The sequence below is a fragment of the Leptonychotes weddellii genome, chromosome 1 (assembly GCF_054177405.1).
Source record: "Leptonychotes weddellii isolate Sample4059 chromosome 1, ASM5417740v2, whole genome shotgun sequence".
In the NCBI taxonomy this organism is placed as follows: Eukaryota; Metazoa; Chordata; class Mammalia; order Carnivora; family Phocidae; genus Leptonychotes; species Leptonychotes weddellii.
This window is the reverse complement of record NC_138369.1, coordinates 177,362,438-177,389,280: the sequence shown is the minus strand read 5'-3', so window position 1 is coordinate 177,389,280 and position 26,843 is coordinate 177,362,438. Positions and strand designations below refer to the sequence as shown.

General features: G+C 37.0%; 1 protein-coding gene and 1 non-coding gene across 3 annotated transcripts in view; both read left to right on the top strand.

The window, feature by feature from the left end:
• The first annotated feature begins 1,357 nt into the window (after positions 1 to 1,357).
• The window catches only part of CYYR1 (cysteine and tyrosine rich 1), a 183,347-nt gene continuing 157,861 nt past the window's right edge, over positions 1,358 to 26,843 (top strand). The window contains exons 1-3 of one of the 2 annotated variants that reach the window (XM_081802351.1): positions 1,867 to 1,893; positions 6,495 to 6,597; positions 16,887 to 17,016. In XM_081802351.1, coding sequence (XP_081658477.1) covers positions 16,987 to 17,016 — 30 coding nt within the window. In that variant the 5' untranslated portion in view covers positions 1,867 to 1,893; positions 6,495 to 6,597; positions 16,887 to 16,986. Of the gene's footprint in view, positions 1,894 to 6,494; positions 6,598 to 16,886; positions 17,017 to 26,843 lie in introns of both variants that reach the window. The other variant, XM_006738963.3, reaches the window with a different exon arrangement.
• LOC115942863 (U6 spliceosomal RNA) lies at positions 20,118 to 20,224 on the top strand. Its single transcript, XR_004077447.1, has one exon. It is a non-coding gene; the product is annotated as a U6 spliceosomal RNA (small nuclear RNA).

Here is a 26,843-nt window from a genome sequence, read left to right as displayed (position 1 = left end):
GAGTTAGGATGTTTAGAAGACTAAAGGTAGGTAGGTAAGTAGATAGGTAGATAGATAGATAGATAATTCTATTAATATCCCTGTTCAGTTTTCTATTGGCTTTCTTTTCCTTATTGATTCTTAAAGCTCTTTACAAATTAGGAGATCAGGACTTTGTCTGTCCTATGCATTGTAAATATTTTTGCCAGTTAAATGTGTGGCTTATCATATATAGAAAGTTTTAATTCTAATGGAGTCAGATTGGTCAATTTGTTTCTTTTATGACTTCTGAGTTTTTTATAATGCTTAGAAAAGACTTCCATAATTATTTCATAATTACTTACATGTCATCCTCCCATCTTTAATATTTTTATAATTGCATCTTCAAGCTTAAATATTTAATTCATATGAAATTGATATTAATGAAAGAAGATAAGAATCCACAGATGCCTACTTAAGGCCCCAGCACAATTCACTGGATAACCCATCATTTCCTCTTCTGCTTTAAAACTGTCTTTTTTTAAAACTATAAAGTAAATTTCTATACATATGTATCTCTATTTTTACATTCTCCATTCTGTTCCATTGAGCCCATCTATTCTTGTGTTAATCAAAACTGTTTCAATTATTGTGAAGTTATAATGTATTTATTTTCTATTGATGCTTATCCCATTCATCACTCTCATTTTTTAATAGATATTCTTACAGGTTTATTTCTGACATAAACTTTAGAATCAGATTGGTTTGAAAGAAGCTCATGTTGGTATTTCTATTAAATTCAGTTTAATTCCCAGATTTTAGATTAATTTTGAGAAATCTGTTATCTTTATGATGTTGGGTCTTCTTTAATAAGTAAAGATAATTGTCTTTATTCACTTATTCATTTCTTTTTTTTCTTTCATACATATAACTGAGAACTTTCTGATTTTTTTGCATGAAAGAAAATGATTGATTCTTTAGTCACTTAACTCTAGTTAAGAGCTGTAGAGTTGATTCTCTTTGATTTTCCACATATACAAGCATATCATTTGCAAATGATAATTTTGCTTCCAGTTTCTATAACTCTTTTTTTTCTTTCTCTTGTCTAATTGCATAGGCCAGTAACTCCAGAACAGTGTCAAATAATAGTGATGACTTTTTTTGTTTTCCATGACTTTACTGGCAAGGCCTTAGATGTTTAACAAATAAACATTTTATCAGCTTTCAGCAGAGATACCTTACACCGTTTCTGTGCTTTCCAATTCTCCTGGGCTTTCTTTATTGGCTTTCTTTGTCCAGTACCTTCAACCCTGAAAATCCCTACATTTGTTTAAAGATAAAAAAAACTAAATTCTTCTTCACCTATTGTTTCCAAAGGAAAAACTGGAGTAGAGGGCAGGAAGAAAGAGGAGCTTGCTAAACTGCACAATGGCCAAAACATAGGGTTAGAGAAAGTTCCATCTAGCTGAGGGAGTCCCTCTCTACAGAAGGAAGAACCGGAGGGTGGGGAGGAGTCGGGGCCACCCCCGCCCCCAGCCCCACGTCGGTGCCACCCGCGGAGATGAAATGTGAGTCCGGGTGGCCCAGGACTCAGGAGCGGGCTGCTTCGTCTTCCGCCTGAACGCCGCGGTCAGAGACAAAGAGACCTCGGTCCCAGTGCAACCCCGCGCGGGCCGGCCCGGGCTCCCCTCGAAGGCTCCCAGGGCAATGGCCCCCCCGCGATCCCCGTCTCGGGAGTGCTGACCTCTCCCTCTGACCGCCCTCCAGCCCCTCCGCGTCTGGGGCTCTCCTTTCGTTCCCAGCCCCCTTTCCAGTCTGTCTGTCCGTCGGTCCTGGCGCGCAACCTCCGGCCACCGGCTTGGATGGACGCGCGGAGGCTGCCCGAGTGTCCAGGGATCTTGCTTCCGAAGTTGGTCCTGCTCTTTGTCTACGCAGGTCAGTGGCTTGGGGAGGCGAGAGAGGGGAAGGGGACTTGGGACTGAGCCTGCGTCGCCCTCGGGGCAACGCGGGTAGGGCGGGACGCACGGGGACCTTTGTGGGAGGGCCAGCACTGTGTGGTCCCCGCCGGGTAGCCACAGAAGCCGGTGCGCCGGGACCCTCGGCTCGACCTCCACGCGTTTTTGTTTTGTTTTGTTCCTTTTCTTTAACTTTCCCCTTTTTTCCTTTTCGCTTCCTTTCTCTTTCCGCAAGCAACTTAAAAACCCCAGTCCCACAGTAGGGGAATTTTACTCTCTGGATAGCATAAAAGTTATCCAATCCTATTCACGACTCGGGAATCTGAGGGTTGAGGGCAGAGACTGAGGGTGGGAGAAAAGCATCTTTAAAAAGCACCTGAGATTAGAGGTATTTGCTGAAGTTTTAAAATAAACTAATGTGGTGACTTTTCCATTTCAGAGTAGGCTACCCCCTGCCCCTGCTACACCCACATTCTGAATATTTCTGAATTAAAAGCTTTAGACCTTTGGGTTTCTTCTTCAGATCATTCTCAAGGGTAGTAGTCTGGGTAATTGGATGCTTTGAGTTCAAATATAAAGTTTTTGAGGGGTGTAAATTCAACCAGAGACTCTCTGTTTTCATTGATTTCGTTAAGCACTGTTTATAGGTGAAAGGGATTTCATTTCCCTCCTTCTAATTATTCTTCCTGAGCATTGCTAATAATTGATGGAGCAAAGCGGTTTTCTCGTTTTGTACTGAGATGGAGCTCAAAATGACCCTTCACTGGTTATTCATATATAAGGTTAATTAGACATGTGGTTTTGCATCTGCTTTGTATTCATAAAACAAGCTAAAAGCAAAGTTGTTTGTAAAGTGTTTTTATGTCTCTCACTTCCAAGGACAAAAATCACAGTAGTAAATTTATGTAGCACTGATTTAGCTTTTGATACTTACAAAGATATTGCAACTGAAATGAAGATGTTCTTCAACATTGTTACTGAACATCAAGAGAATCGAACTCATTCAACCTTGCCAGAAATGACTCCCCAAACTTCTATAGAAATTTTCAATTTGTACACTAAAATGTACATTAGTAGCTGTCTATAAGTTATTTAAAAGATATTTTATTGCAAGGAAAATGCTGACTTTCAAATACAAAAACTTATAAAAGTAGGGAAAGTACTTCCTATTTAATGAGGAGAAACCACATTCTAACCTGTTTACAATGCTTATTTCTTTTACTTACAGTGTGTGAGGTTTTCAGAATTTGAGAGACTGAAACAATTGCATTAATACTAGTTTTATATTAAAATCTTATTAGTTCCCTTGAAGCTATGATTCTTTCTACCTTCTCTGTTTATCCAAAGGAAAAAAAAAATAAGAAAATAGAACACGACCTCACTCATCTTTACTCAGTCGCTCCCTTGAACAACAACTTATTCTTTTGTCTATTTTGTTCCCTGTGGTAAACCGAAAGCTTCTAATGTGCACACTTTTCCTTCCTTTCCTCCTGTGCCCCCAGTGCTAGTTGCACAACCCCCTGGGTTCAGGAAATCTGCAGAGCTGGCTGGCAACAAGTTTGGTTAGTTTAGAAAGCTTTCCTCCATTCATTTCTTCTCTCCTCCCCCATCCCTCCCTAGGAAGCTACGAAGTAATCACAAGCCAGTAATACCGAATTGACATACTGTCTTTGATAAGAAATGTTTAGCTAATGTGTTCTTTCGTGTTAATTCCTGAACTCTTCGCTTCAGAAGCCCTTTTATGCTTGCTATATTTATTTATGCAATATTTGTTGAGTGAGGTATTTTGCGTGATATATAGGACAGAAGCCATGCTCTGAGTCTTGTCTGGGAGACAAGGCGTGCCTACTTTAATGTATAAAAGGCTGTGCCCTAGAAGTACAGCTGTGTGCTATAGGTGTTCACAGGAGGGGACCTCGTCGCTGGCTTAAGAGTGTAAACTCTATGAAGATGATGTCTGTCTGTCTTGTTCAGCGTAATATCCAGAGACTAGCAAAATACCTGACCCACAAGAAGAGCTCAATAAATATTTGCTCAGAGAAACTGAATTAAGGAGGGATTTTAGGAACTAGACCTTTGATAGGGAAGCCTTGGACATAAGGGAATGGAGTAGGATATAATGTGAACAAAGGCAAAAATCATGAGATACCTATTTGCAAAAGTACATGATTCATTTTGGTTGGAACTAAGAGATGTGGCTGGAAGTGAGGACTGGAGTTAAGTGGGGAGACAATGCAGCTATACTAGTTGAGACACCCTGTTAAATGAATTGCCAGCTTTAATGGGACAAAAACCTAAGTAGATGCATTGCTCATAGCCTGAATTATTTTCCCCCAAAGCAAACGCATTAAATTCATGTTGCATTCATTAAGGAGGTAAGAGCAAAGTTTCTCTACCTAAAGCATCATGTTTTGCTGTGGAACCACCTTTGGAAAGAGACCCAGTGAAGTTTATATTATCATCCAACTCCCAATGCAGGCGACAAAGACAGGATTTGGCCAAGGTTTTACCTTCCCCCGGCCTCAGCCAGTGACTTCTGTCCCCTCCCTTTCCTTCCTCTCTTATCCTCAGCTGTAGCTTACAAGAACCATTTCTGAGCAAGTGCTTGCGGCCAGATGTTGCTTTTCCTGTGCTTCACATTCCTTAAGGCGGGGTGAGGGTTGGAGAACCTTCTTCCAGATCATGCTTTTAATTAAAGTCACTGAAGAAAGTTTCCACTGGCTATTTGTCAAGGATATTAACTTGAATATTAGAAGTAATGTTGTTTATCTTCTGAAACAATTGGAATGTTCCATTCTTTACAAATGAGAAAATGCTCTGGTATCTTCCAAATCTGATCTTCATAGAATTATTCTGAAATAAACTGGAGAAAGCAACTAACATTAAAATAAGATTTGAGGTGTGGTCAAAACCTGAGTTTGGAAATGTGATTGTGAATGTATTTGCCGTACTATTAAATCTGCCCTTTTCAGTTGTTTAATTCTGGGAAGTTGACAGGAGTGCTGGAAAATGCCATAAAAAATAATGAACAATGTGTGACATGATCTTGATGTTTGCTGCAGGTATAATCCAGCTTCTTGGCTACAAGATAATGGGCTTGGTTTCCTGTAGCATTGGTTCAAAATATTTTGATAACACCATGTCCTTATAACAGTAGTAATTGGAATACAATAATAGTAATTGGATCTTTGATATTCATGGAGAGCTGAATAAGATGTCACTATCATGGGCATCATGATATTTTTTCCTCTCATTTCTTCTTACGACATCTCAGAAGAAAACATTAAGGTAGAAATAAAGTCAAGGGGAAAAATACGAATGTTTTCACTTGCTCTACGAAGGCCATGCAGTATTGACAAAGGTGAATGAACTTTTGATCACATCCATTTGTCAAAAATCATCCTGCCAGGGAGGTGATTTAAAAACAAAATCTGAATTTTCCTTTCTAGGTAAATCAATCACATGGACATACAGACAGAGTGTAACATAGTTCACTTTTCAGTTATGACTTGACAGGCAAGCAAAAGTGTTCCATAATTTAGTTCATAGTTGATGTTACCTTTAGAGAGTGAGCTGGAAAGGACTTATTTTGTGATTCTTAAACACCATAACTTAAATTACCAGCCTATAACTTAATGTTTTCCTAGTCATGTACCTGAAACTCACATATCCATTATAATTTATACCACTGAGTATAACTGATAATCTTAACATAAATCATTGAGGTAGCACAAAGAATTTTAAAAGCCAGGGTAACTTTTATTCAGCATTTTGGGTTTAATTTTCATTACCCAAAACATAGGGAAAAAAAGACAGTAATTTGGCTTTATCAGTTCCAACAAGTTCCTTTTACTCAGAAAATACCTTTTCCTCTTCCCACAGTGCTGTTTCATAACTTATTGATTCTTAAATCTGGCATTAAATAAATTCTTAATTATTTACAGGTTAGTTATCTACAGGAACCTCTTCCTACAACTAACTGATTATCTTCCAATCCAGATGGCTTGACAAGATACATATGCAAACTAATTTGTGTAACCATATGTGTGCAAAGTGTAATTATTAAGATAAAAAAGTGTAGAGAAAGGATAACATATAATACACTGTCATGAAAATATACATTATTTTAAAATTATCTCCAGTTGACTTTATACATGTCAATCACACTTTCCATAAAATGAAGTTAATTGGGAGTACTACCCTAAAGTCAAGACTTTATCATTTCGAGATTATTATTAAGAACTCTATTTAAAAAAAGATTTCTATTGAAAAATTGAATGACTGATTCGTTGGATCATTCATTTCTCCTTTCATTGTCTCATTCAACAATTCTAACTACCAATTATGGTACTTGATCAGGAAATTCAAAAAAGAATGATCTTTGCCTCTTCTAGATTTATGTCCAGGAGGGAAGGAAGACTCGTTTAGATGCTTACACATGTCTTGGAATTCTGAGTACGTACAGTGAATATCTAAATGCACTGAAGAGTGGTCTTTGAGGGTGAGATGTGAAATAGAAGACTTTTTCATGCAGCTGTGATTTCAGAACTGTAAAGGACATATGTGGTGTTTATGTTGCAGAGGATTGCCTTGCTCAGTGTGGGAAAGACTGCAGATCTTACTGCTGTGATGGAACCACACCCTACTGTTGCTCCTACTACGCTTATATTGGGAATATCCTCTCGTGAGTACTTTGGTGCTATTGATGCTCTTCCCATTGCTCAGTTATGTTCTCACAAAGCACTACGTTATAGTTAGGGGCAGAAATTTTGAGAGTCGTTATTGACATAAAATCTTCACGGAGATACTAAACACTCATCACTATCTAGTGTGTTATATTATTTGACAAAATGTGCAAATTGATACGCAAAATAAGCTGCTTTTATTAGAAGGGAATTAAAAAGTATCTTCTGACTGCTTAATTTGTGTTCCAGAATAATAATGGTTTTAGTCAACTGCATTCATATTATTGATCATTTTTTAACATTGTAAATTATATGCTTTTGTCTGCTTTGTTGAAGGATTTGTAAGCTAGAATTTGTCATTTAATTATGGCTAGTTTATTTTGCCATGTATTTGTCTAACCCATTCAGCAGATATCAGGGAAAGGAGACATTATGAATAAAAAACAGTTGAGATATGAAATGTCAATTTTCTACATAATGCATAGTAAATAACTTCAAGAAATAAGTTTAGAGCCCAAGAAAGGCCATCAAGAATGTAAAGGGGTAACCAACTACAAACATCAATGAAACATACACACATAGGATGTGTTGAGCATTTCCCCATAACAAATTAAGAATGTATTTTGGAGGAGCACCTGGGTGGCTCAGTTGGTTAAATGTCTGACTCTTGATCTCAGCTCAGGTCTTGATCTTGGGTCACGAGTTCAAGCCTCACATTGAGCTTCACACTGGGTGTGGAGCCTATGCCAAAAAAAAAAAAAAAAAAAAAAAGAATTTGTTTTGGAGTTGCTTCTGGGCAAAGGGAAATGGAGAAGCAAGAACCAGCTTCAGGGTTGTATGTCTGAAAGGTGTACAAATCTCAGTCCTTCTACACACATCTTGAAGTGGAGAAATCAGAAAATTAGGAATGTTAAGAATTTTCGGAGTCAAAAATCACCCATGGCTTTCCAATAACAGTAAGAGTCTAGCTTCTCAGACTAACTCCTTAGTTTTTACTTTTCAAGTGAATATCAAGATGATTTGGGAGCTGTTCTGTGGTGGCTTAACTCCTGGCCTGTGAGGGCTTTAGTAGAAACAGGAAAGATTAGGCATGAAGGGAAATGTGCCTGGCTATTTCAGGGCTGTGTCCACTCATATGGCTTATAACTCATCCTCCATTCTGAGGCCAGAAAACCTGGTACCACATAACCTTCCTAGAATCAAAGTTGGGGCTGTTATTAGAGATCAAGTCTCTCTGAATAAGGCCAAAAAGAATCATATTTCAGGATGCTCTTGAAGTCTATCATGGCTATATAAGAAATGGTAGGCTGTAATAAAGATTGATGAGTGGAATTTTAAGCATTCTTTGAAATGCAAAATAAGCCCTAAATAAAATGAATTTTTTCTCATGGGAATCTTGTTGAAAATGGGATTAAGTCCCCTTTTTACATTAGAGATCAGTCAGAATGATATTTACAAGAACTAATCAGTTCAGAATACCCTGAATATAAATATATAATGATATTTCACATTTGTATATCATTTCTCACTTTTAAAGTAATTTAAAATACATTATTACTGAATTCCATTTCTATTTTTGAGTGGATTCCATATGCCAGCTATTTGCTGCTTTGGGGAGATGTTTAAGTGGGCCCAGCAGGTGGTATAGATTTGAGGAAACTGGCTTCAGAGGGATTCTGTGATTCTTTGGTCCCCTGGCTCCTGGTCCCACCTGCTAATGTCCATCATGGTTTGTATTGTGCCCTCATTTCTCACCTCATAGCTACCTCTACCCTGGTAAATATATAGAGAAGACAAAATGACTTAATTAGAACTTAAGAAATTTAAATGTATAGATGTGCTTTGTATGTTTTATATTTGCATTCACATTTACATTTTTATGGCACATTTTAGTTTTACCCTTGGTTAAAGTAAAGAATTAGTTGAACTGATATATTTATCTGGGTTCTTTGGGCCATGTACTTGTTATGTTTGAAAAAAGGAATTGTGTTTTGAGTGGGGGGAGAGGAAGAAAAACAGATGGCATTATATTTCAGGTTGTTAAAACTGAATTTTCTGTTCAAAATAGAAGCCAAGTAAATCCTTTGCTAAACAATTCTTAGGAGAAAAAAAAAAAAGAGAGAGAGAGAAGCTTTAAAGTGTTTTCCCCCACTGAATAAAGGAGAATACATTTTCAGGATTTCCAGTTATTGTTTAAGATTTGAAAAGAGTTCTTAACTCCACCCAAGGCTTTTTTTTTTTTTTTAAGTTGGGGTAGGGGGTGGCGAGTAGATAGGGAGAAAAGTCATTCCAAGAATGCTTACAAAAGTTCTTTCATGCACATGTTTTCAAATATTGCTATTTTGGAACTCATAAACTACACTTCCTCTCTTCCAAGTATCCAGGCACATTCTTACTAAAATCATTTTAATCATCTTAACAGAAAATTAAATCTTTGTAGTTATTAGAAAAGTAATAAGGAAGAAAGCAATAAACATAATGGAATGTTATGTATCCTAAATGACTAATTTTATAAATTGGTTATAATTTGGTTTCTATTTTTGTTTGTTTTCAAAATAGAAGATATCTTGGCTCTGTTTAAAATGAAGTAAAAAGAGCGCAAAATACAATTTGGGTCATTCTAGACTGTTCACAAGTTGGTATGGGAAGGTACACTCAATCCTCATTGCTGAGGCCCCTCTAAAATAATCAGAATAGAGATGTTTAGCCCTTAACTGTTTACTTCAACTCTCCTTTCTGTTTTGCAAATTAACCACGAAGGCTCATTTTATAAAGAGATCACAAGAGCTAACTTTCAACTTACCTTTTAGTTGAGAAGTCTTATTTTACTCAGATCCCTCCTTTGTAGACACTTTATATTCTAAATATGAGTTAATTTTGACAAATAAATTCAGATTATACATCACCACATTTTTTTCTTTTTTCAGTTAAAAATTCTTAATTTTACTTATGTCTCATGAAAACCTTTAAAAATTCAACTTTTAATAGCGTATCTACTTTTTAACTGAAATATAACTGGCATATAACATTATATTAGTTTCAGGTGTACCACATAATGATTCAGTATTTGTATATATTGCAAAATGATCACTGCAATAAGCCTATTTAACATTAGTTGATTTAAAATAGCATATTTACCTTTGGTCATTATGGTTATAGATAATAAGCTCAATCTAGAAAAATAGTACCATTTTCCAGAATTTAAGAATGCTTTTACAGAAGTCAACATATACTATCCAATCAGTTATTTACAAATACATGTGGAGTGCCCATTAATTACCATGGCAGTATGGATTCTGGGATCCAAAAATGAATAAATGATATAACTTGACTTCTAGGATTTCACAATCTAATAAGAGAAGAAAGTGTAAACCAATAATTCTAATTCAGTGAATTAATCTATAAAGTGCCATTGGAGGGCCAGGAAGAGAGAAAACAGCTATGTCTTTGTGTGTGTGTGTGTGTGTGTGTGTGTTTAGAAAGAAATGTTTAGAGAAAGTCTCATAAACATGACATTGGGTCAGAGTATTGAAGGAAGAGTAGATATTTACATAAATGGACAGTCAAGAAAGGGAGGTACATTCCAGAGAGAGAGACTCTCAGTTGCAAAGGCAAAGATATAAGAAAGGAAAATGATCAGTTGGGGAAAACCGTGTCATTCAATGTCGCTAGAGAGTGAAGGTTAAACTTTGAATATGGCAAATGAGTACGTAGGGAAGAAAAAGATAGGTCCTGACTTTCACATACTTTTATTGGTAGATTACATACTTCTATTGACCATACCTAACAAAACTGAAACAAAATACTCCATTATTTTTCTGGAAATAAGATAGCTGGTTTTATATAGAAATGACACATTCTTAGACATCACTATAACAAGGGACACAGGTGAGAAAGGCCAAATGGACATTATTTTCTTTTTTTTTAAAAGATTTTATTTATTTGGTAGAGAGAGACACAGCGAGAGAGGGAACACAAGCAGGGGGAGTGGGAGAGGGAGAAGCAGGCTTCCCGCGGAGCAAGGAACCTGATGCGGGGCTCGATCCCAGGACTCTGGGATCATGACCTGAGCCGAAGGCAGACGCTTAACGACTGAGCCACCCAGGTGCCCCGGACGTTATTTTCTTTATGCCATAGAGAAAGGACTTGGAATAAACACTTTGTAATGTTGCACTATTTAGAACAACATGACAGGTTATGTGACCTTGGAATTATTTCTCCATTTTTGACATATTTCCTCACAGGGGTAACTACCTGAAGATTAAAAGCCTCACTATGTTTCAAAGTGAGGATTGGGCCAATTCAAGAAGTAAACAATTTCTCTTCAAGTTGATTCTCAAATATTTCATTCAGCCACTCTTGCCCATGAAAAATAAACATCTGTGATGAATATGGAAAGGGATATTTCAATTTTTGAGCTGATTAATTGACATTTTCAAGAGAGACGATCCAGCATGAAGATGTGGTTGTAGAGTACTCTTTAGAATTGGAAGAATTCAAAGGGAGAGAGGGGGTCATTGAGTGGCTAATTACTGTTAGCAATGGAACAAAGTAAAAACAGGACTTTATTGGAAATGAAGGGAAACTGCTATGTGAGGAAAAAAAGAATTGCCCAATATTGAATATGAACCCAATAATGCCTAGGTTGGACTTAGTGAGCCAGATAACAAGATATAAGATTTAATCCTTTTACTCAAAAACAGATTTTTGCTCTTCCAGTTTGCCTCTGTAAAATGCAGCTCTGTCTAGGGATTTCAGAGCACCATCCGGTCAACACAAAATCCCCATGGGGAAAAAAAAAATCAAGAGGAAGAACTAATAATGGAGATCCTGGTGGGATTAAGTTTCTTTTCTTCTCAATGAAACGTGAAAGATGTATTGCGCACAGTTTTGCAAGGACAGCTAATAAATATCACCACTGTGATTTTAGAGCTATATTATGCATGGAAGCAAAACCAAGTTAAAAGATAAAGGTTTCATATTTTCAAATGGCATTTGAAGTTCTTTGCTCATTAAGTAGCTCAGCATTCTGAATAAAACACATGAGGCTCTTCAAATACTGACTGGAACATAATGCATTTGAAAGGCTTTTGGTATTGGTAAAAACATCATTTAAATTAATTAACTTAAAATATTCTTAGTACTTAGATATTAAAAAAACAACTCTGAAAGGTGCTTACTGAGCAAATAGAAATTTGTGGGGGGGTCTTATTTTTAATCATGAGACAAAGATAAATAATTAATATAATGTTAAAACAAATATAAATTTGATTTCAAATGTAGTAACAAATTATGCTTAATACAAGAATTAAGTCAGTGTTTCTCAGAAGCCATTTATATTTTATGGGTTATTTTATTAAGAGCAAGTATAAACATCTAGAAATCTAAAACTTTTATCAGTCAAATTTATATTCTATTTCATCATAATTGCCTTTGTAAATTAAGCTTAAATGTCAGAAACATAATTTGTTTTTAGGAAGAAATTAAGTTTCTAGAACATGTTCTCAGGAAATTATAAATATGAATAGAGATATTCTATGTTCTACACCAGGTTCTGGGGGGATATAGCCTTGAATCAAACATGGCTCTTGCCCTTGAATTGTTTATAAGCTACTGGGGAGCATAGACCTATAAGAGATAGTTTAATCTACTAGGAAAAGCACAAAATGCAGTGGAATTAGGTCCAAGTTTAGGGTCTTAGGAAGGCTTCTTGAAAGAGAATAATTCTAAGATTAACCTTGAAAAGCAATTAATAAAATTCATTGCTTACTTAGAGTTAAAAAAAACTAGCAAACTAAGAATATAGAGGAAAATGTCTTCACCTTATAAATATCTCAAAACAAAGACCACCCCTACCAAAAATACCAAAAATTTAGTGGTACAATATTATAACCTTTCTCCTTAAAGGCAACTGTAAGGCAAGCTAGCACCTTCTATTCAGCATCCTACTGCTCTGGTCAGTGTAACCAACAAGGTAAGTTAAAAAGAGGTGATAAGAATTGGAAATGAAGGAGCTAAATTGTTATTATTTTTAAATGATATGATTGCCTCTACTCCTCGGACTATAAAAATGAATGAGAACTCACCAAGATTGCATCATGCAAGCTCAGTGTACAAAAATTAGTGCATTCCTATATATCAGCAACGTTCAGACAATGTAATATTTATGTAGCACACAAATCTCACTTACAACATCAAAAACTATAGGATACCTGGTCAGAAATCCAACAGTAATACATGTATGGCGTTTATGGAGTAATATAAATATATAAAAATTTCAAGGGATGAAAAAGACGCCTGAAGAAATTAAGAGATTTATCAAATTGTAGATGGCAATACAGTAAGGATGCCAATACTGGGATATGTCAGTTCTTCCTGAACTCCATGTAAATTCGGTAGAATTCTAATCAAAACCCATTTTTTGGACCATTTTTTTGTTGACTTTGACAGACTGAGCCTCATGTTTATGTGGGACAGTAGGAAAATAAAAGACAGATATGAGAAAGAACAAAGTGAGGAGACATGCCTTGGAGACATCAAGATTTATTATAAAGTTATAGAAAATAAATGGTGTGATATTGGTTCACAGATAAACCAACAGAATATAGAACTTAGAGACTGACTCATGTATATATGGGAATTTGATAGATAACAGATGGCATTACAAACCAGTGGAGGTGGATAGATTATTTAATAAATGGTGCATTAGCTATCCATATGGGTTAACATTAAACTAGATCACTCCATCACACCCCACCCAAAAGCCTATTCCTATTGGATTAATTACATAAATGCAAGAAGCAAACGTTTACAGCTTTTTAAAAAAGAAGAATGACATTATGGTATCAGGATAGGAAAGACTTCTAAAATAAGAGAGAAAAGCACAAATAAAACTACTAAAACGAAAAACCAAAATACTGTATACTTTAGATTTTTATCTCCATGACTTATTTATTTTATAAGTGGAAGCTTGTATCTCTTAATCCCCCTTTATCTATTCCATCCATCTCCACCCCTGAGAACTATATACTTTTAAATGGTGAGTTTTATGGTATATGAATTATATATCTCCATTGAAAAAATTTTTACTATATAAGGCTACAGAATTCCAGAGACAAAGCATAAGGCAAATCCCCCACTTGGAGAAGATATTTGCAATTCATATGACTCACAAAAGATTAAGATCCAGAACACTAGATAGGAAAATGGGCAATGTGTGTACACAAAGAAAGTAACAGAGCAGAGAAGTGGAAGGCAATAAACATATGGAAGATGCCCCACCTTGCTAGTTAAGCAGGGACCTGAAATACCATCTCGCACCTGTCAGACTATCAGTGCTCTTAAGTCAGACCGTGCTGAGCCATGTGAGCCAAGGTGAAGAAGGGGACTCACACTCCCGGTGGAGGAACAGAAACTGTTATCAACACATGGGGAGCAAGCGCCGTCAAGAGGAAGATGGGCATACTTTGGGGTTTAGCAATTCTTCTTCCAAATATATTCCCTACAAATTTTCCAGATCTGCAAAAGGTGATTTTTGTCATATTGGTGGACATGTTAAACTAGAAAACATTGGAAGCAACCTAAATTTCCATCAGAAGAAAATGGATAAATAGGGTGTGTTCATACAACGGAACGGGATACAGCAATTACAATAATTCTGTGCATGATAATGTATCATTATAGTAAGTCTCAAAACTGGTAATGCTGTGTGAAAAAAGAGCTAACAGAAACAATGTGCAAAACATGGTACTATTTGCGTAAAGTTGAACACATAAAATAATTCTGTGTGTTACTGGAAACATGGGCATGTGGTAAATGTGTAATTATCTGAGGGAGAGAAGGATATACATGAATTTTAGGATTTCCCAAGACTGAGAGGTTTCCTAGAATGCAGAATTTTCACTGCTGCAATGGGGATAGTCCTTGGCAAACTGGGACAAGTTGGTCACCTAGGGAGAAGAACAGGGAGGAGGCCTTCAATTCTAGTATTAAACAACTGAAGCAAATATACATTATGAACATGGAATGAGTTTGGGTGGGGAGTATGTGGGTGTTTTATATTATTATCCGTAATTCTTACATATTTGAAAATCTTTCAATAAAAAGCAGGAAGTAATTAAGCCTGATGATCGCTGGAATGGAATCACCTGGACACCTGTGATTCTGAGACCAGTTCTGTTGTGTGGGTTTTCCAACACCACCAAGCGATTAACTCAATTCTGACTCTATGTGGAGACAGCATCAGATCCCACAGGTGAAGGCCTCAGTCCTCCAAAACCCCCTTCCACTTCAGCCATCAAAGGCAAGTCCAGGTTGTCCCCTATGCTTCTGACCAACCAGGTGTAGACTGGAAGTTCCAACGACCCCCTCCTTGGGTTTGATTAATTTGCTGCAGTGGCTCACAGAACCCAGAGACCCATTTTACTTACTTTATTATAAAAAGATATAACTCAGCCACAGCAGATGGGAGAGATGCCCAGGGCAAGCCAGGGGGAAAGGGCTCAGAGCTTCCATGTCCCCCTAGCACTCCACTCTCCCCAAATCTCTGTGTGTCCACCAAACCCGGAAGCTCTCCAAACTCTGTCCTTTTGGGGTTTTATGGAAGCTTCATGACAGAGGCATGATTGAACTCAATCTCCAGCCCCACTCCCCTCCACCGAGGTTGGTGGGTGGGACTGAAAGTTCTAAACCTCTAATCACAGGGTTGGTTCCCCTGGCAACCGCCCCCAGCCTCAGGTGCTTTCTGAAAGTCACCTCATTAACCTAACAAAAGACACCTTTAGGAAATTTCAAGGATTTTAGGAACTCTGTGCCAGAAATAGAATGAAGACCATATGTGTATTTCTTCTTGTTAAGTATCGCAGCATCTTGTTAACATGCACCTTCTGGTTTAGTAGGTATGGGGTGGGACCTGAAAATCTGCAATTTGAACAAATTCCCAGAGGATGCCGATGTGGCCCTTCCTCTGCACACTTGGGTGGGCAAGGCTGGTGCTGTGTGACAGTGCCCTATCCTACAGGATGAATGGTAGGAGAGATTAGGACTTGCAGACTGATGGAATGTGGGGCTAGCGATTGGGGCTAAAAGAAAGGAACAAGCCCAAATTTAATTCTGGAGCTTCCACTTTGGGTGATTGGGTGGATGGTGTGCTGGGAACTAATAGGAAATATTCAAGAAGGTTCAGAAAGGGAAATTAATTCCATTTTTAATTATGTTGAGTGGCGGAGAAGCAGGGGAGGAGTGGTAATAGGCTTGATAGCCTATAGGCTAAGTTCAGTGGGCCTTCAACTGGTGAAATGTACTAATCTGAACTCATTGGGAAGCCGGGAGCACTCACAGACAGATCTGAGAGTCCAAAGCCTAGAGGTGCCCTTTGAAAAAGGTGTAGAAGAGAGGTGTATGAAAGAGAACAGCAAGCCAACCGCAGAGCCCCAGGGAAATTCGGAAACACACTGTGATGTCTTCCCTTTCTATATTTAATCAGCCTTTTGAAAAGTGTTCTACATCTATTTCAGCCTCCCTTAAAGTATTTTCTATCCCTTCAAATTTCCTGCACCTCTGTGAAAATTGATCTGTTCTTCACTAATCAGCCTGAATATACCTCCTGTATAATGCCTTTGTTTTCTTCTATGTGCTTTTTGTGTTTTATATCATCTAAAAGATAGGATTCATGGCATTTCAGTTCATTCTGAATGGAATGTGTTGTCATAACAAAGCAATTTATGTGCTGGTCCATCTTTATTTACTCAGATGGTGCCCAAACAGAATTGACTCAATCTGGTCATATATCCCAGGTTTTAGGGGCTACCTTATTTAGGTAGAAACCCGAGTTTGGTATTGTAAGAGAGACTGTGCTTGGTGGTGGCAAGTATTATCAGAATGAAAGGAATTACCCTTTATTTAATGTGTTCTTTGTTCCACATGCTTAAAAATATATTAGTTCATTAATCTCCAGAAAAGCCCTCATGACCAAGGTATTATTATTCTTGAATGTACAGATGAGGAAGTTAAAGCTCAGAGCTAAATAATTTGTCTAATTTTAAACAGCTGCCATGCAATGAGCTGGTGCTTGACCTCTTTCTGCCACTCCCCACTGGCTCCTGAAGATCTGAAGTTTTCAAAAGGGATGAATAGAAACTATTCATTGCTGTAAGACCTGTAAAGGCCTAAACCCCATGTTTTGGGGGAAGCCCTTTTTTACTCTTAATATCTGGATTAAATTCCCTCCCTTATGCTGCCATAACATGATCCTTTCTCTACTCTGTTATTATTTCTCACTTTATTCCAGTTCCTAAATTATTTGTCCGCCCTTCCGGACTCTAGACCCTGAGGGGACAGGAAGCCAGTGTGACGATTTAGCATTGAAGGCACAGGGTGGAGCCAACTGTATGATCCAGAACAGACTGTTCCAAATGCAGGTCAGTCCTCCAATTACTCATGAAAAACCTGAGGTTTTGTGGGTTCTACCTAAATACATATCACCTGTATAAATATTTGCTTAAATAAATCATAATTGGAAAATGTTGATGTCAGAGAATCTCTTTTCATGGAGTATAAATCAGGGATCATTCATGTCATGGTTTCTATGTAGCCAGTCATCACTTTCCAGTCACACAATTTAGGATAAATTATAATCAGATGAGAGGGATAAGACTTCAAAGACCGACTTGATTATAACGATTTAACCTCTTGTCACATTTCTGGCGTGACCGTGATCCTTGAGTGATGCCGTGTCATCTGCCAGCCTGTAATTATTAAGGGAACAGCCTCCTGTGCAGCTCTCTTCACTTGCATAATTTCAGAAATAAAATGTTTTGTTGATCAAACTGAGGAGGGAAGAATTATGCACACACAGTGATTTTTATTGCATTCTATTGGGAGAATCCTGGGCGGCAGCTACTGGCCAGAACACAATGTCTTTAAGCTGTCTCCCGACTACGAAATGTTAGGATGAATACACCCATAACTAATGAAAATTTCAGAGGGCAATAATAACCTCATAAAGTGTAATAGTATTCCATCTGAAAGTGCCACGGGTGAAAGCCTTGGCTATTTAACCCATAGTAACTCAGAGACCAATGGAATTTCAAGTTTCGATATTCATTTTTAAGGAAAGAGGAAGAAGATCGATCTTACAGGTAACAGGAAGAATGCTTTGTTTATGCCTCTGCACAAATCTGCCCAAAATAGAGAAAAACATGACAAATTACCTCAAACATACTCAGTATGAATTCATGCTGTTAAAAAGGTGAGCAGAACTCTTTCTGTGCTGCATTTTGCAAGAACTAAGTGCTACCTGTGGTTGCAAATGACCACCTGCACAGCGTTGATACAACATTTTTCCTCTCAGACACCAGGAATAATAGAAGATCAACCTCCAAAGTGTTACACATAGAGAAATACTTGAATTTAAATTTATCAAGTAAACGGCGATTGCAGTCTCAAGCAATACCCATCCTTACATTAAGTAAATAGACCTCTTTGCCCTTTGTCAGGTGGAATTAAACAAAAAACAATTCTTTGTGATTCTGTTATTAATTAATAGTAGTCTTAGTGACAGGAAGTCATCGAAGAAAAACCAAGAATGTTTGTATTCCCAAAAAAATGCGTTTGAGTTTTTCTTCTTTGCTGTGTAAACTCTGTTCTGCTAATATCACTGAGCCCCAGTTTATCAATTTGTAAAAAGGGAATGGCAGTAAGCACTTGCCTACCTCTCAGAATTTGGCTAAAGAATATATTTGTTTATAAAAGCATTTAGAAGAGCTCTGCACATTTTCCCTGTCATTAATGAAAGTGCTGGGCTTTGAAAATGTCTGGAGCTTTGGAAAAGAGGAGACAGGTCGGGGGAGCAAAGTGCCTTCTCCATGGTCATTCAGAAATCCATGACAGACCTGAAGAGCAAATGCCACTTTGGGTGCAGGGTCTTCCCTGGTCCTCTGGACCAAAACATGGGCTTCTGTCCTCAGGAGAGCACCCTCAGCCTTCAATAAAATAAACGACCTTTTTAATCAAATGTGATTGCAGTCTAAAAACTGCAAAAGCAGCTAATTAAGTTCTCTGTTCTGCTGCCCAGCAATTGCTAAAAGCATAATACAGCCCAGTAAGTCATGTGCATTAAATAGACAAATCTGCCACGTTGCCCTAGGCTGACCTATGAATTAGAGAAGCCAACTCAAAAATGGGGTAAACAAGTCTAAATAAAAATATATAAACCTGATTTATTAAAAAAAAATCACACATGTAATAGCAAATATCAGGGGGCAATGATTTGCTTTACTAAACGATTCATTATGGAGCTCCAATTAATTCACCTTTCAAAATTTATTTTATTCACAACTTTGCGGAAATATATATTGTACCTAAGGCTGGTGCATCTCCATTGATGATATGTCAGTAATTAAGGCACAAAACAGTGTTCTAACTGCTGGCCATTTCAACAGAGTGATCACAGTACTCTATAGATTTGAGTGTGCCTTTGCATGTAAAAGTTTAGAAATGCCCTGATTAGGCTTTTTAAAAAATGTCTTAATCAGCAGTTCTCTCAATGTAAGTCAGTGCTTATAAGACAAGAATAAAAAACGCAATGACTTGCCTCTGATGATATTATACATAACCTACATTTTGCAACAATCGCCAGATTGAAAATATTTTCAGTGGTAGTGAATAAAATGCCAGATGGCATGCTGAATAAAAAGTCATTGATCATAACAAGGATCCACTGAGGTCTATCAATTCTAAAATGAATTTCTTTACACTCAGTTTGTTGGCCTTAAACAGCCGGCTTATGGTATGTGCTATATATTTTTTTTAGTGTTGGTGGTAAAATAGTTTTTGTCTCATTACCTTTCATTGCGAGGATTGGCTCCAGTTCTGGGGAAGACAAAGTATGCTCCACTCACTGCCTCCCACTGAATGCAGCTATAGAATTTGGGTGGAAGGCACGAGACAGCTATTTCAGATACACGGAAGGTAAAGAGTAGCAAGCAGATTGGGGAACAAGACCAAAATTCAAAGTACTGCCTAAATAGCCAAGAGTTTACCAGTGTTTTTTCCCTCTCTTTACTCCACTCTGGACTAAACGTAGCCCAAAACACGTAAGTAGGCTTCAGGATATGGACACAGACAGATACAGGGGAATCCCTCTAGCTCGAGCTAAATAAGCAAGGTGTCTTCATGCTGAAAGACAGCGGGGAAAATACCCCGATATTTTTTTCTCTTCTCTGTTCTCTTGTGTAGTCCCCAAGTGATGTTTTGGTTGCTGCAGGAGTGGCAGTGACAATGACAGAAGCCTAAAATCCTGCGACTGGGGAATCTTCCTTTCTGATCAGAATGATGTATGTCAGGAGGATGGAGTGACTCCCCACTGCGTTTTTGTCTGTCTTTGTCTTCCCAGTGTTCAACCCTCGATATGAGCCCATTTTTGAATAAGCAAAGAGCAAAGTAAATAAAGCCCATTTTTCTGACCAGAGAACCAAAAAAGTTGCCCCAAGAGAACCAGAAAGTACTAGTGAGATCTTTTGTACTCACTTTGGCAGCACATATGCTAAAACTGGAATGATGCAGAGAAGATTAGCATGGCCCCTGCACAAGGATGACATGCAAATTTGTGAAGCATTCCATAGAAAGAAAGGGGGGACAGGGATGAACTAGAGAGATCTTCAACATAGAAGTCCTCAAGAAAGTGACCCTAGGGTTCCTTGTGAATTCCTGGGCTCATCGCAAGTTGCACATGTGTGGATCAAACCCTAAAAAGTATACATAGAACTTCAGAACTGAATACAGGATATCCAGTTCACAGATTGGCAGTTGGGTGGTATACACACAGCTCAGATCCAAACCTGACTGCAAAGGCTCTGAAAATGGAACTGACATTAAAACCACAACCACCAGTCTGCCTGGAACTTGTGGTCTAAATTGAACCTGGTTGATTGCCTGCTAAAATAAAAATCTCAAAATTCCCCATCCACTTAAACAAAACCCAAAAACCTCATAACATAATACTCAAAGCCCAGGTTACAATTCAAAATCACCCAGCATGCAAAAAAAAAAAACAAAAACAACAAAGAATCTCAACTCAAAAGGCAAACAAATCATCAAGCAACAGAGATGTTGGAATTATCTGACAGAGCTTCTAAAGCAGCTGTTATGAAAAATGACCCCAAAAGTAAAGGCAGACACTACTTGAAATTAGTGAAAAGACTAAAACAGAAAAGATGAAGAACTAAATGGAAATTTCAGAATAAAAAATACAGTAGCTAAGGTTTAAAAAATTCACTGGATGGGCTCAATAGCAGAATAGAGATAAAGAATGAGTGAACGTGGGAACAGAGGAATAAAGATTATTCAATCTGAACAACAGAAAGAAAAAATATTGAAGAAGAAGAAGGAGAAAAAGAAAGGAGGAAGGGAGGAAGGAAGGAAGGAAGGAAGGAAGGAAGGAAGGAAGGAAGGAAGGAAAGAAGGAAGGAGTCTCAGGGAAAAGTCTAGCATTGATGTCACAGAGCCCCAGAAGAGAGGAGAAACTGTGATTGCTTAAAACTTTCCAAGTTTGGCAAAAGAAAGAAACCAAATGCAAGAAGTTCAATAAACTCCCTGGAACATCAGCTTAAAGAAATCCATACCCAGACACATCATTTACTACTGAGAACTAAAGAAAAAAATCTTGAAAGCAGCTAAAAATAAGCAACAGATTACCTACTGAGAAGCTATGATTTGAATAAGTCCACATTTGTCATCAGAAACCATGGAGGATGGAGAAGTAGCACATTGTTTATGTGATGAAAGAAAAGAATGGGTAATCCAGGCTTCCATAACCAGCAAAAATATCCTTTAGGAATAACAGTGAAATAAAGACATTCTCAAATTTAAAAAAACTAAGGAAATATTTAGCAGGCTGACTTGACTTGATCTAAAAGGATTGTTAAAGGAAGTTCTTCAGAAAGAAGGCAAATGATGCCAAAAGGAAATCTGCAGTATCAGGAAGGAAAGAAGAGTAAAAAATTGGCATATATTTGGGTAAATATAATAGCCTATTTTTCCCCTTTTGAATTCTTTAAGATAGGTTAGACTGTTGGATGTAGAAACATAAATTGTATGTTAGTGTTTTCAGTGGAGGTAAATAACACAACCGTTCCAGAAGTAAAGGGGAGAGAGTAAAGAAATCTCTAAGATGGTGAAGTTCCACTTTCTAACTAAAGTATGAAAGTGATTCTCCATAATGATGAGAAGTATGTGTTCTGTAATCCTTAGAGCATTCACTAAAAGGAAAAAAAAAACAAATACACAACCACCCCAAAACCCTGCAAAACCTACAGCACAATATAAAGTAAGGCAGGGAAGGGAAATGAATTGAAGGAATGAAACACAAAGGAAACAAACAGAAAGTAAATAAATGATAGACCAAACATACCAGTAATTACATTAGTTGTCAAACGCATCAACTAAAGGACAGAGAATGGATTGTTTTTAACTGACAGAAATTTATCCTATCCATATGCTACTCATGTCAACTACAATGATACTGGTAGGTTAAAAGTATGGGAGGTGGGAAAAATGGGGAGATGTTGGTCAAGGGGTACAAAGTTTCAGTTATGCAAGATGAATAGGCTCTAGAGATACAATGTGAAACTTTGTGACTATAGTTAGCAATACTATATTGTGTAACTGAAATTTGCTAAGGGCAGAGATGTTAAATTTTTCTCAACACACAAAAGAAACAGGTGACTGTGAGGTGATGGGTATGTTGATTACCTTGATTGTCATGATTACTTTACAATGCATGCGTATATTGAAAAATCAAGTCCTATACCTTAAGTGTACATAATTTTTAATTAATTGTACCTTAATAAAGCTGGGGAGGGCAGAAAGAAATGAGCTATCAAGTCATGAAAAGAAAAAAAAAGTAAAAGGACAGAAAAAAAATATACCATGCAAACATTAACCAAAAGAAAGCTAGAGTGACTACATTAATATAAGACAAAGTAAAGTCCAGAGCAGAAAATATTACCAGAGATAAAAAGTGGTATTGAATAATGAGAAAAGGGTCAGTCAATCAAGAAGACATAACAAACAAAGGAGAAATTCAAAATTTTGATGTTTGGTTTCTATAAACAGCAAATAAAGAAGCTAATTTTGTTTGTTGAAACACATCTTACAACAGAAGAACAATATGTGTGCATGTTGACTTACATAGAGGGTTAAATGAAATTATGTGCATTTTCCCTTTCTTTTTCTTCTTTATTTTTGTGAGTCATGTCAGTGAATTGCAGATAATACCATGGAAGCTTAGATTTATTCTACTTCTAAACCAGTCTACAACTTGGCAATCCCTGGCATTTTTATGTGTAAACACCTCAACTAGGAAATGAGATATTTAAGGGGATGGCCCACACATAGGCTTTTTTGTAGTGCACCAAAAACCCGTTGCAGTGATGGTAGAAATACTAAATTTAGCAGACTGGATGGAGAGTGTGCCTTGGAAGTGACACAGAATAAAGACAAAGACACAAGCAACACAAAATTAAGAGTGTCGGTAATTAAATTTTGTGATAAAAATGACTAAAATAATTAATTTCAACTTAGGTTTATTAGGAGAAATATATTATTTCATGAAATACGGAAGAGAATTTTGGAAGGGAAAAGAATATAATATTAAAACCAAGACTCAAATCACTGGCAGGCTTTCCCAACTAGGTTCATGCATTTAAAAAAATTAATTAAACTATTTAAAAGAATGATCTTGGCTTTTTTCTTCTAATCTAAATATTTATGAGAAAGGAGAGCTCACAAATAACTACAAGACCCCAAAATTCATCCCTTTCCTGGTGCAGGAAGAAATAGTTCATGAGGGAAAAGAGCTTATCCTGAAATGATTTATCCAAAGCCAGCAAAACCTGTTCTGCTTTTCAGATTATGCTATTAGGAAGACTAACCCCCAGGTGTTTCAGTTAATCGATGGTATGATTTAAAGATCTGCAAAACTTTGTAGTTTTTTTCCTGTACCACATCATTTATTTCAAATAACACTTTTAAGCCTATATTAGCATATAAAAAACTAAAATGTATTTATTCATTCTTAAATCACATCCAAGCTTTTCAATGTCTTACAATTATAAACACCAGACATTAATTATGTCTGTTCATAGGAAAGTAGAGATTTCCCAGCATTTACATTGGCTTAAATTAAACATTCCTAAACTTGAGTATGCATGAGAATCACCTAAGAGTACTTGCTAAAAATACATTTCCCCAGGATCTAATCAAGAAAATCAGGTTCAGTAGGTCCAAAATGAAAGCCAGAAACCTATATTTTTAATGACCAACAAATAGCCTTTGGGCTACAATGGTCTAAATTAACTACACCAAAACACATTCCATTTTTGGGCTCCTATTATCCTGTTCAGTTGTCAAATTAAGAAATAGAATCAAACTGCCATATAATGAACTATAACTTCTTTACCTTTCTATAAACTTACATACAGACTTATTTCAAATTACTATGGTAAATATATTCAGGAGGAGTGAAAATAAAAGGCTATAAAAATTTATTTATATTTAATTAAAGTAATTGAATAGAGGGGGCAACCAATGACTTCTTGGTAGGTCCACAACAGTCATGTTTACAAAGCTTATACCTCTGCAAAAATAGGGTTGTAAAATGGTGATCACATTAGAACCTGTCCCATGGGTGGCTACAAAGAATAAATTAGTATTAATTTACAAATCACTTAGAACAATAGCTAGTGCTCAGTAATTTCTAGCTACCATCTATTCTCCATGATTATCTGTTATCTCACAGATGATGGGCAAAGCAGGGAATGGTATTAGTATAACAAGGAAGCTGTGTTAGTTCAAAAATTTTTCCTTGGCAAAGGGAATCCAAAAAGTGGGAATATAAATACAGTCTTCACCAGGAAAGGATAAAAACCTTAGCTTAAATGTTGCACAGGCTGGACCCTTTCTTGCTCAATTTTAAGAAATGAAAATGAGTACTTGCACTCAAGGCTCCCTTATCAGAAAAACGTACCCTCAGCCTTGCTCAGCTCTTGACTTCTAGCAGATTGCACTTCCATCTGCATTGTCTCAGTGCTGGGAAGCTGGCCTTTCCTCTCCTGATTGTTTTTGTGCCTTTTTAATATCCTCTGAAGCAGCCTCCGGCCACAGTGAGCTTCCTCCCTGAGCTGGGCAACTTATTTCCTGAGCATCCATTATTGTTGCTGGAGTACTCACTCTAAGCTCAGTAGAATCTATTAGGGCATTAGTGATGCTTTCTTTTTTTTTTTTGCATGGGCCCCTTCATTGCATCTAAGAGGGTGCATTTTTGTAACACTTGCAAAGTAAGATATTTTGACTGTTTCTTTTAAGACCACAATCTCTTTCCACTTCAATTACTTCTCTGTCAGGGGCTTTGGAATGGCTGCACCATTTTAGGGATCCAGCTGAGGGTAAGTGGAATTGTGGATATATTTTGTCTAAGTTTAGTATATCATTTATGTGTTTCATAGTCACTTCCATATATAGTTAAGCTATTGTTAGCTATTCTTATACAGGAATGGCTCCCCCAAATGATCAAACAGCCCCATTCATCATGCTAGAGGAAAGACTGCATTATCTTTCTCTTTGTCTAGGAAAAGATATTGCAAAGTTATTGTCATGTGAAGAGGAGCTCAAAGAATTTGCAGCCACAAAATGTAGTAAAACATATAGGAATTTATTCTGCTGAGTTGCGTCAGGCAGTTAATCAAATGTATTTTCTTTAAAAAGCGTCCTCAAAATTTTGCAAGCTTCAGACTCCAGGAAACACTGACCTACCACTGGTTTTAATTAACTGGTCTGTTTCTACACTGTATTTCCCATAAGTCTTATTATTTTTAATTTTTAATTCATGATATTGTAGAACTTGTTTTTTCCCCATGAATACATATATCATGTTATAGCAGAAACATCAGTTGCTGTTGTATTATTATTATCAATACAATTAATGGACTTTGGGAGGGATATATTTAACTAGGCCTGTTCAATAATAGGAAGTGATTTTTAAAGATTTGTTTAATTTAGACAGAGAGCAGCAGGGGGTGGGGGTGGGGGAGGGGTGGAGGGAGGGGCAGAGGGAGCGAGAACTTCAAGCAGACTCCCCACTGAGCACAGAGCCTGAGATCCCAGGATCCATGATCTGAGCCAAACCAAGAGTTGGAGGGACAGTCAACTGACTGAGCCACCGAGGTGCCCCAGGAAACGATTTCTTAAAGCGATTTTGTATTCTGTATTTTATTTAAAAATTTTTGTATTTTTTAAAACTACATTTTAAGAAAAATCAGGAGAATTAAAGCCCATAGAAATATTATCCTAACTTTTTCTAAAGTTAAAAACTAAGCAGATCATAGTTTTCTTGATATATTCACTGAACTTGCATTTTGTTTTAATAGTTAATTTCTTCCTGCTTTGTTTTTTGTTTTCAAAATCTCTAATATCTGAAGGTAGCAAGGGCCATGTCCCACCTAAGAAAACACCTACATCTGCACCTGTTTAAAGTACTTTAAATTATCTGTTTAAGCTTTCATTATTGAAAAGTGGATAAGGTAAACCATCTTTAACTTCATTAGGAGTATCGAGTTAACCAGAAGGTAGAAACTTCACCGTGTAACAGTCCGCATGTTATCACTAATTAACTTTGCTATCTTGAAATTAAGCTTCCATTTGCTTCTTGGTATCTTTCAATAAATGAATAAATAAATAAATCAGCATAACAGAGTGACTTGGGTGATATCTTTCAATCAATCAATCAGCATAACAGAGAGTGACTTGGGTGATATTTTAGATAGTTGGCCCTGGGAATGTGACATTTGAGCAGAGAAATGAAACCAAATGAGGAGGTCAGCTATGTGAATGTAATTTTTTTTTTTAAGATTTTATTTATTTATTCATTGGAGAGAGAGCAAGAGAGAGCACAAGCACGGGGAGGAACAGAGGGAGAGGGACAAGCAGACTGAGCTGAGTGAGCCCAACACTGAGCTCAATCTCATGACCCTGGAGATCATGACCTGAGCTGAAATTAAGAGTTGGAGGCTTAACTGACTGAGCCACCCAGGTGCCCCAGCTATGTGAATATTTTAAAGAATATCGTTTTACCAGGTGGAAGACAAATCTGGAGACCCTAAACAGGATGTGATAAATGAGAAAACAGAACTTTAAAAGTAAAATATTTTGAAATAGTACAAATATATCTGTAATAAAATCGATAATTTTA